The 10781-nt window shown below is 39.1% G+C and overlaps 1 protein-coding gene across 5 annotated transcripts in view; it reads left to right on the top strand.

Annotated features, from left to right (window-relative positions):
• Positions 1-3030: 3030 nt before the first annotated feature.
• Positions 3031-10781, top strand: part of rab41 (RAB41, member RAS oncogene family) — a 9001-nt gene continuing 1250 nt past the window's right edge. Inside the window, exons 1-8 of one of the 5 annotated variants that reach the window (XM_085170357.1) lie at positions 3031-3229; positions 4335-4393; positions 5356-5409; positions 5679-5784; positions 6707-6818; positions 7224-7317; positions 9184-9250; positions 10165-10781. The exon at positions 10165-10781 is cut by the window's right edge and continues 1250 nt beyond it. In XM_085170357.1, the coding sequence (XP_085026483.1) occupies positions 3151-3229; positions 4335-4393; positions 5356-5409; positions 5679-5784; positions 6707-6818; positions 7224-7317; positions 9184-9250; positions 10165-10229 (636 nt within the window). In that variant the 5' untranslated portion in view covers positions 3031-3150 and the 3' untranslated portion in view covers positions 10230-10781. Of the gene's footprint in view, positions 3230-4334; positions 4394-5355; positions 5410-5678; positions 5785-6310; positions 6417-6706; positions 6819-7223; positions 7318-7724; positions 7819-9183; positions 9257-10164 lie in introns of those variants that run through there. The other 4 variants (XR_014875703.1, XM_085170348.1, XM_085170340.1 and 1 more) reach the window with 4 other exon arrangements.

Genomic DNA, 10781 nt, shown 5'->3' with positions numbered 1-10781 from the left:
CTTCTCTTTGTTCATATTTATGATCTGTTTTGGTGTTGGGAGGGGTTTTTTTCTCCACACTAACCAAACTGATACATTTTTATGTTTATGTTAGCTATCATTTTTGTGCTAGATTAAGTCACAGTTAAAGTTTTTCTGGGTGTAACCACTGCTCCGAAAAGTTGCAGCAAGCCATTTCCTTCCTTCCAGCTTTCGGTAACATTTCACATGGCCTACTTGTCTGTAAATAGTGACCCAAAAATATATAACCGTTTCTCTGCTTCTTGTGGTTCTTCCTCCCACTAATAGTGCAGCGGGTTACAGAAACGATCTTTCAAAAAACAATACAGTTTTACATTTTTTGTTTTCATCTGGTGCCATGCCATTTATTCCCATGCATTTCAACGAATTAGATGTATCTGATGCATGAAGACTCCTTTGCCTATGGCTCAGCTCTATCATGCTCACACATCCTGTCATAAAGGTTTTTTTTAGGTAACACAGAGAAACAGATAACCATTTACCATCAAACCAACAGCCACTTTAGAAACAACGCTTAACCTAACTTCACATGTATGTCTTTCTTTGGAATCTGACCTAGAATCCTCTTGCTGCACGACAGCACTGCCCTTCATTGTTATATTGGCCAACTTCTGTTACGAATATAACTAAGCAATCATAAAAAGACTATTGCAACTTTGGTACCCCTAACCACCTGTGGATGATTTTGCAGCAATGTTCAGTTATCTCCTGCACTATAAAATGTTTTCTGATTGAGATACAATATTCAGGAAGACCTTTTTGTGGTTAATTCTACAACTGGAAGACACTTTATACAATAATAATAATAATAAATATATAAAATAATAAACTTTTTTTATGAGATATTTCAGTTGCTGTTTGCTACAGATCGAATGACTTGTCAGCTTGATGCAACCTTGTTACCAATGCTGAAAAAGTTGTTGTTGTTGTTGTTGTTTTTAATTACCTAACTGTTGACCATTAAGTTGAAAACAGTCACCCTCATACTGAATGCTCAATTTCACATAAGGTTTCATTTATATTAATTTGAAATCTATTCTGCCCAGCTGCCCATCATGCAGTTTATTCAGAATTTATTTTTTAGGATTTTATCCTATTTATTATTATTTTCTTTATTTTCTAATATTTGCTTAAATAAACTACACAAATTATTTTATTTAAAATAATTGTTAAAAATGAAAGTAACATGGTTCCACGAGTTAATTTGACTGAATGAATATATTACTTTTATATGTAGATTGTGACAAAATACATAGAACCAAAACATTTTGTGTATTAAAATTTTATGTTTTTAACATGTGTTTGTAATGTTTGTTTTATATTTACAGTAATAGAATTGAAAATCAGCACTAATATTAGTGTGGTATGTAATAGAGATGGCACGATACCACTTTTTTATGTCCGATACCGATACCGATATCATAAATTTGGATATCTGCCGATACCGATATGAATCCGATATAGTGTGTTTTTTAATCAGTAAAACTGTTTTTTTAATATCTTGCTGCTTTTTGTATAAGTTCATACTCAAGTTAAAAAACAACAACAACACTAAAGCTATTCTGTTATACCTGTATGTAAAAAAAACCCCACACTGCACCCAAAATATTTCATAGATCAGCAACACTGATCAATCTAATAAAGTTAAACCTGCTCCATCCTCCCTATTCTGGTATTTTAAAGAGTACTTAGCAGAAGTATTAGGCAACCTAACTAATAGGGTTGCAAACTCCCAGCAAAAGAAAATAGGGAACCACCCTCTTCCTCATGATGCTTAATCAATGTAATCAACTTTAATTTGATGCAGGGTGAAAAAAATTCACAGAAATAAATTATTTTTCAAGAATAATTAAATAGATTCAACATCTTTCTTCAACACAATTGCAGACTGCACAGATGGTACCTTCCCAAAGGAAAAAGTACTACTACTAAAAAGTACTAGGGTATATTAGACTTAACAGTTACTATATACAGTAATGGACTTCTATACATTTTACATCAGATTAAAACTTTGGGTGTAAGATTCAGATAATTATTAAATAATTAAAAGCTAGATATTTTAAATGAGAATAAGAAAGAAAAGTATGTCTTTGTGCCCCCTTTTGCTTGTTCATGCCCTATCGGCCCCCCTGGCTAAACTTTGCTAGATCCGCCCCTGCACAGTTACCAGCCGTCAGCTGCATAGAAAAAGATCCTGGTCTAGAAAGTAATATTAAATAAATTCTAACAACAGCTTATCAAGCTTAATAGTGCTGCTGCTGTTCAGCCGCTGGTTTCCTCTTTCTGGTGAGAAGTGGGCCAAAAACAAACAAAAGAGACGGACTCGCGACAGAAAAGCCGATCAGCTGATCATTAAGCAGTTTCACGATTGAAGTAGCAGCAGGAGAGAGAGAGAAGAGGCAGTTGCTCTATATATCGGTTGTTAAGCTTAAAGCGGGAATGCTTTACAAACATTCAGAGATGAACTTACACACTTGCTTTACTTCTCTCTGAGATAACTTCCTCGGAGATGAAATGTTTGCTAGCAGGCTACAAATACACACAGCCGCTCTATCACGTGACCACACTGCTCCGGCTCGCCATGTCGCCAAGTTTTGTGAGGTGCTTTTTTGATATTTAATGGATCGGATTACATTTTTTATTTCTCTCCGATATCCGATCCAGTAATTTAGGTCAGTATCGGACCGATACCGATACGTAATATCGGATCGGTCCATCTCTAGTATGTAATGTACTGTTAAAGTTAAGGTTAAAATTTCGCTGGAAAGTGTAATTTGTACAAGATTATTTTAAATTGATGGATGAGACAGTTGTAAAATGCCCTGTCTAAACATTTACGCTCCCTGTAAACAAATGCATTTAAATTATGTATTTATTGTTTCTGCAGAATTTTCAACCTGCAAAGATTGCAATAGAATGGTAATCCTGATTGCAAGGCCTTTCTTAACTTTGCCATTTTTGTTGTCTCTTTGTGTTTGCCACTTGAAGGCGCTATTTCCACTGCTGCATGTTTCAGAAAACAATAGCGCTGGCTAGTGTAGGATAAGGATACACGGCTTGGTCCTCTCTGGTCTAGACATCTCATCATTAGCCAAGTCAGCTAGTCAGCTGTTTATTTTTTTTGACAAAATGTCAACCACGACCGGCGGCGGAGAGTTTGGCAACCCCTTACGAAAGTTCAAGCTCGTCTTTCTGGGCGAACAGAGTGGTAAGATGGGCACGAAGTACTTAGAGAAGCGTTAATTTGGTCAGATGAAAGGAAATGTTGGGAGAACTGGCAAGATCAGCTAACTAGCTTTGTGGTGTTAGCTTAAAATTGGACGGTATGGTACAGTCATGTAGCGTATATTAATGACCAGTAATGATACGGGACAATCTGTTAATTTTGCAAGGTCAACAAAGAATATTAGAGCATGACAAAGATTATTAACCTACCGATTTTTCTCCCCGGTGATGATGTCATTGAATAGCTATCGTTAGCTGGAGATAGATCGCTAAACTAGCTTGTTTTGTGCCTTAAAAGAGGGCGAGAATACGACAAATTATTGTGTCGTAGCAGCTGTATTCAAGATTTATCCACATATTAAAAATTAACTAAATGAGTCAATGGGCATTGTCATTGTTCCTCCCATTAGTTTGTGATGGAGGTTCGTTGTTAGCACGTTACTTCTGCTTGTAGCTAGCAGTTAGTTAGCTCTATTGGGCTAAAACGTCAATGTTGACGCTCGCTTGCGCACTTAAAGACTTACATAGTTGCTCTAAGTCTGTTACAGATCACAGGCTTCAAACAGAAAATCTCAAGAATTAATTTAAGCCGTCTGTTTGTCGGTGTAGAGTTGTTTGGCTGTTAGCTTCCTGCTGCAGCATCTTGAACAAGCCACGTCGACCGGTGGTTTCGCACCAGTCGGCCTTTTTCCTTCATTTCCATTATTTTTGCTCAGGTTCGGAGACTGACCCTGACATTGCAAAACGTGGCTTGTTGTTAGTAATGTTTGTGTCGTGTAATTGATACAGTATGGTATTACGAGCCAGCTGTCAGGGGTCGAGTAAATTTCAATTTTCCAGATTTTGTGGCTCCACCCATATTGCCAGCTCAGCGTGTGGGTTCAGTCGTCCACACTGCATCAGTGGTAATAGCAGTTTACTCACCGTGTGATGTCACCGACTCTATTTCTTCTCTATCTCTTCATTGAATACAGACTTAATCACACAATTATATAATTTTTAAATTTACCATTTGAGTGGTGGTTTTAGGCTTGAATTACCTGCAATACCTCTTGTGTTACTAAAGTGACTGTGTTTTTTCTGTACAGTTGGGAAAACCTCACTCATCACCAGGTTTATGTATGACAGTTTTGACAACACTTACCAGGTAAAAAGAAGTTATAACAGTGATTTGTGTAGTCATTTTTGTCTGAAAACTGACATTTTTGCCACAAGCACAGGTGTAATAAAAAACGAGCTAACAGTTTCAATGCGACTGATCATCTAATAACATATGTGACAGTTAAAATAGAATAAAATAGACCAATTTATCATGTCAGTAGCTGATACTTGTAAATATTTAGACAAATTTAAATTGGACAATTAAAAAAAATCAACACAATAATACTTTATTAATCCCTGAGGAAATTATGGGATCATTTAGTTTAATTGTATTTGGCATAGGGAATTTGCATTTAGTAATCTGTCTATTCACATTCTTGTAAATATGGTAAATATAGTGTCCATTTTTGCGATCAGCTTGCTAGCTAAGCCCTTGAGGTTTTACCTTCTGTGAAGTGTATAACGAAACATGAATAACGTGTTATTTCAAATTGCCGAAACCATTGTTTCACCAGTCAACCAGAGTAGAATGTTTGCAACACACAAAGGGCTTGCTACAAAAATCACATACCCCGGATGTTAGTAAGCATGCGAGTGCATTCCACTGATTAAATTATGAGCACTACCTGTGTGACAAGTCTAAATGTTAGTAGTAGTAGTTGTAGTTTATCTTTATTTGGCTCATTTAGAGATCAAATGACAAACTCCAGATATAAGAATCTACATGTAAGGCAAATTAACTAAATCATCAGCCTCAGATTTAAGTACAAAAATCATGACAGAAGGAAAAAGAAAGAAATATCATCTGTTTATGTCAAGTCCAGCTACAGAGCAAAACCGTTATCACAATACTTGATAATTTTGTTCTTTCTGGACATTTTTAGCCGTGTTATGAAAAAGGTCAATAAAATATATTTTTAACATATAATGTAGGTAACGATTCTTTAAATGTATGTGATACATTTAACTTGCTGGTAACACTGTTTAATTGAAGGGTTTGTTTTACAGGCAACAATTGGCATTGACTTTTTGTCAAAAACTATGTATCTGGAAGATCGCACGGTAAGCCCAGTGTGTTACTGTAATTTACATCATTCCAACTGGTCAAGCATTAAAACTGCCATAGAAGCATGCTTCTGCTTATTATCACACCATTCCACATTGTTTATAGATTATCCTAGTTTTTTGTTTTGTTTTTTCACTCATTTTGTTGAACATGTGATCGTGTTTTTAGTTCCCATCATTATTTCAAGATTTTGTTTTCCTTCCATCCCCTGGCTGGATCATGAATTGCCCCCATGTTCCCACATTTGTTTCGTGGCTGGCCACAGATCCGGCTGCAGCTCTGGGATACAGCCGGACAGGAGCGTTTCCGCAGCCTCATCCCCAGTTACATCCGCGACTCAGCCGCCGCTGTGGTGGTTTATGACATAGCCAGTAGGTATTGTGGCTTTGCCTCTCCTCCTTGTCCTTCACTTAGTATGTGGAAGGGCAAAAAAACAAAATCAAAAGCACCAATGAGCCTAGCAAACCCGCTGGATAGCATGTTAGGGTATATTTCAGATACTGTTTGTATCGGGTGTAGTGATTCAAAAGCATTTCTCCAGCAGTGTCCAGGGGAGTGTAAATGCTAATAGTTATAAGTCTTACTTGAAGAATAATGAAAAGGATGTCTGCCGATGTCACTTCATGAGCAGAAATCCTGCGAGAGCTGCCTAAATAATGATTCAGCAGGGCCTACTTTCACATTTGCATAACACCCGTCATCTCTGAGCCTTCTGCATTTGAATGATTCTTCACAATTCCTCCATTTAAAGGTCATTCTCTTCTTTACTGCTTGGCTTGCAATTCTTTTTATGTCTGTCCTGTTCTCCACATTCCCATCCTTCCCTTTGCTGCCCTTTATCTCGACTTTTTTTCTTTTTTTTGTGTCAATTTCTTCTTCTGCAATTCCAATCCTCAGGTCCGGCTCCAGCTTTGGGACACTGCTGGACAGGAGCGTTTTCGTAGCCTAATTCCCAGCTACATCCGTGACTCTACCATTGCTGTGGTTGTTTATGACATCACCAGTGAGTCAGGGCTGTCCTCTAACCATTCTGTAGGGCTCTAGAGTAATAGGAAGGAAGCTCTTTATTTCTGCTAGCACACTAATACAAAACACACTTCTTCTCCGAGCTTTTTCTTCTGAATACTCCTGCTCACTAACACATAACTACAGGTTTTTCTTACATAAGATTAGGCTTTTCTCTAGGCTTTTAACTGAATGTATTGTAACAGATGTTTCATGTATTACGGGGCACACGTGGCCGATGTGTATAATGATTTTGTATTTTGTTGCTTGTTTTCACCCCATTTGCAGATCTTAATTCTTTCCAGCAAACCTCAAAGTGGATTGATGATGTTAGAACAGAGAGAGGAAGTGATGTCATTATCATGCTCGTCGGGAACAAAACAGACTTAGCGGATAAAAGGTACATGGTTGTGTGATGAGCGCGAATGATTGTTTTCTTGTTCTGTTTACAAAGATTGATAAATGGATCCTAGTGCATTTACAAAACGGGTATCTTTGTGTAGCATAAACTCTGCCAAAGCCTGGAATCCCACTTCCCTTCAGTGCATCTCATCCAGTTTTTACTTTTATTATTTCCTTGTAATGTTGCATACTTCAGCCTTTCTATAAGTTATTTAAATACTTTTATTTATATTGTTTTGTTTTTTTTAATTTATACTTTGATCATATTTCTGTTTTGCCTTTTTTTTTTCTTTTGCCTTACGTTTTTTCTCTTCATGTCATTTTGAATATTTTTTTGTGTTTTCCCCTAAACACCACACTTCCATCCTTCACCCTCACCTTACCCTTCCCGGGACCATGGCAGGCAAGTTTCTGTTGAGGCGGCAGAGAGGAAAGCTCGTGAGCTCAATGTGATGTACATAGAGACCAGTGCCAAGGCTGGCTATAACGTCAAACAGGTTGGTGTTCAGCAGGAGCAGGTTTAATGGTGACAAATTATCCTGTTTCAAGCAAGGCTCATACTGTCCCAGAGGTTAGGGAGGGCCGCCTGTGACATCTGGGGTGTGAAGCTCCTCCACGTCTTCGATCATTTAATGGATTAGAGTGTGGCTGTTGAATGAATCATTGACCTTCGGAGTGGATTTTATGCTGTTTCGTCTTTACTCAGCACAGCAGCCTCTGTCCCTTTGTCTCCGTGCGCCTTATAAACTAACCACTCTCTTCTTCACTCCAAACAAGATTCATTGCTGAGCTCTCTTTGTCCTTCTCTCCATCTCTTCTCTTTTCTTCTGGCCTGTCCTCTTTGCGGTTTCTTTCCATATCTGTCTGTTCGGCCATCTCCACCCTTCTGCTTTTACCGGAGCAGACAGATCACCACGGAGGAGGGCGAGCAGAGAGCTAAGGAACTGAATGTCATGTTCATTGAAACCAGCGCAAAGACTGGCTACAATGTCAAACAGGTAGCGATTCCGTTTTCTCAGGGTAGTCGAGCTAATTCTACTCTGTCCCCCCTCGTGGCTCATCATGACCTGTCGTAGCTTTCTCCACACAGACTTTTCAGTGCAGTTGCTCTGCGCAGGTTTATTGCAACTGCCTTTATTTCCCAATACTCTGTCTGATTCGCTAAAACATTTCTATGAATATAATAGATTTTCTCAGCAGATGACTGTATCGTTGCTTTGACTACCACTTGTGTTTATTCAATGAAATGTAATATTTAGAGATAACTAGTTTTAATTTAATTACATACTGCCCATTGACTACCATCTAGGGTTTGGTTATATGATAAACTGTATTGTTACCAGATTTTCAATACTTTCCATGATAATCTATCCAACTCTAATGTATGACTGTATTTGGCTGTTCGGAATCAAACATTTATCATCAAGACTGAAATATGTCACTTCTTTAGGATGCCAGGGGCTTTGTTTCAGCATGAGTGCCTTAAGTGTTGGGGCCTTAAGTAAACATGTAAATAAAAACACATTTCTGGAGATTTGAGTGTAAACAGTTTCCTGCTACATCTGTAGAAAATGTACCGTACAGTCCTGTGAAAAAGTGATTTCACTCTTACTGCTTCAATAGGAATAAAGAGGCTGAGTAGCAGCCAGGTGCTGACCTCTGTGAGGTCTGGAACATTGAAATGTGTTAACGCAATGCCACAGTCTTCCACTAAAGGGACAGACCGTGCAATGTTCAGATAAACTGCAAAAACTCAAGAGCTACATGTCATACTCTATAGACATTGGTTAGCATGTTCAATGCTGAAAGGTATATGGTAGGACATTTGGGGGGGGGGGATATGACTTATTTTGAAGGTTCCCAGAAGGAGCATAGTTTAGTTTGCAAAGTTCCATCCTTTGCTAAATCTGTGGAGCAATGTCCTTTGGGCAGATGGGACCTAAGTGTAGAGATTTGGCCGTAAAGCGTTGTGCCACATTATGCGAAAAACAAACACCTCATGCCAACTGTCAAGCATGGTGGTGGAGGGGTGATGACTTGGACTTGTCTTGTAGCCACAGGACAAGGATACCTTGGAGCCATCAAGTCCACCATGAACTTCTCTGTAAACAAATTATTCTTGAATCAAATATGAGGCCATCTGTCCAAAGACTAAAACTGTGTCATTCAGCAGGACAACGATCCCAAGCATATCAGCAAGTGTACAACAGAAATTCGTTCTTAGTTTTTTACAGGACTGCGTAAAGACCTGTGAGAGTTTTTCTTTTCACAGGACTGTCTTGTGTTTTTTGCTACTTAAACTACTACATTTTATTTACCAAATTGTTCCTTTCAAATGTTTAATTTTTCTTACTGTTTTGCAGCTGTTCCGACGCGTTGCCGCTGCATTGCCTGGGATGGATAGCACACCAGAGAAAAGCAAAGAGGATAGTATCCTTTTTGAGTTGCTTTTGCGCAGAAATTGCTGCCATACCTTTTGTCATGCCACAGTTTTAAAAATATTTGTAACATAGCACTGACTGCGACTTATGCCGGGCTCACACTGTGCGATTTTTGGCCCATTTTGAGCCGATTTTTGAGTCGTGCGACCGTTTTGGCGATCGGCCTGATTTTGGCCTTCATCGTGCGTTGTGCATCGTGTAGTATACGTGGGGTAACGAGAAGCGATTAACACCTCACGACCAGCTCCCGATCATCAATCGCTTAGTCGTGAGGATTTCAAACAGGTTTGAAATCCTCGCGACCGTTGTGAGGGTGTCACCGCAGTTTCTCACACTGCGCACGCACAAACACAAATGTCAGCGAAAAAGACGGCACAGCACGGCAGTGCAGCATGTGATCTGGACACAAGCGATGGAGGCACTTGTAGAACTTTGGAAAGCTCATCCGAGCCTTTTCGATGTGGCCTCACAAAATTATCACGACCACAACAACCGTGAAAATAGTTGGATAGACATTGCTGCTCAATCACAGCTGCCTGATCAGTGTTTTTCATTAGCAATTTAGCAAAGTTGATGGCGGTGTGTGTCTGTGTGAGTGAAAGACAGAGAGGGAGAGCGAGCGACAGAATTTCTGTTATAACCTTCATTTTATGGACGCACAGTGTGAGCACTCGGGTCGCATCAGAGTGTGATCACCCTGCATCGTGACCTACGAACTTCTAACCCCTGCGAGTCAATCGTACAGTTTGAGCAGGAGCTGAATCGCGCGACTGACAAAATCGCACAGTGTGAGCCCGGCATTAGTCGACTGCAAAGAATGCAGAGAATGAAAGGCACTGCAAAAAAAAAAAAGAAGTGAAATCTGCAATTCATGTGAAGTGTTACTTAACTAACTTCTCTCAGTGATCGACATCAAACTGGAGAAACAGCCAGAGATGACTGTAACTGAGAGCAGCTGCTCATGCTAGTACACCTCAGCCCCTGCCAGCCTGTCTCCTCCCCACCAACAGCTTGTCTCTCAGTGGCCACTTTCCTCCACCCTTGGCACACGGCCATCGGGATGGAGGACCTGTCTTTTTTTTTCTTCTTTTTTTTTCCCTTTTCAACTCAGTGACTTTTCAGAGTAACCGTGTGGATGTGCATTACTGTATTGAAACAAATTATTTGGGGAAAAAAATGGTTCAAAAGTAAACATTTAAAACAAGGAATAAGTTAATTGATATGTTCAGATTTTCATCCAGTTGCATGGCATTATATACGATTGCAGACTGACATAGCTAACTGCTCTTGAGTTATTGCACAGTTTAGAATCTTAGTGCTGTTACTCTTGTTGTTGTAAAGTAAAACTGCTTGGGATTATTTAAATGACTCTACAAGGTTGAGTTCTCTGCCTATCCTTTTGTTTTTGTTTCAAATGGAGAGTTCTGTCTCCTAAACGGCTTATCATTTGTCGACTTTGTCTTATTTTGAGGAAGTAACGACTGGCTCTCAACCAGTGAACTGTTATCATTGCAAAACAT

The sequence above is a fragment of the Neolamprologus multifasciatus genome, chromosome 2 (genome assembly GCF_963576455.1).
Source record: "Neolamprologus multifasciatus chromosome 2, fNeoMul1.2, whole genome shotgun sequence".
NCBI classification, from domain to species: domain Eukaryota; kingdom Metazoa; phylum Chordata; class Actinopteri; order Cichliformes; family Cichlidae; genus Neolamprologus; species Neolamprologus multifasciatus.
Note: the sequence above shows the minus strand (reverse complement) of the source record. Positions and strands in the feature narration are given on the sequence as shown.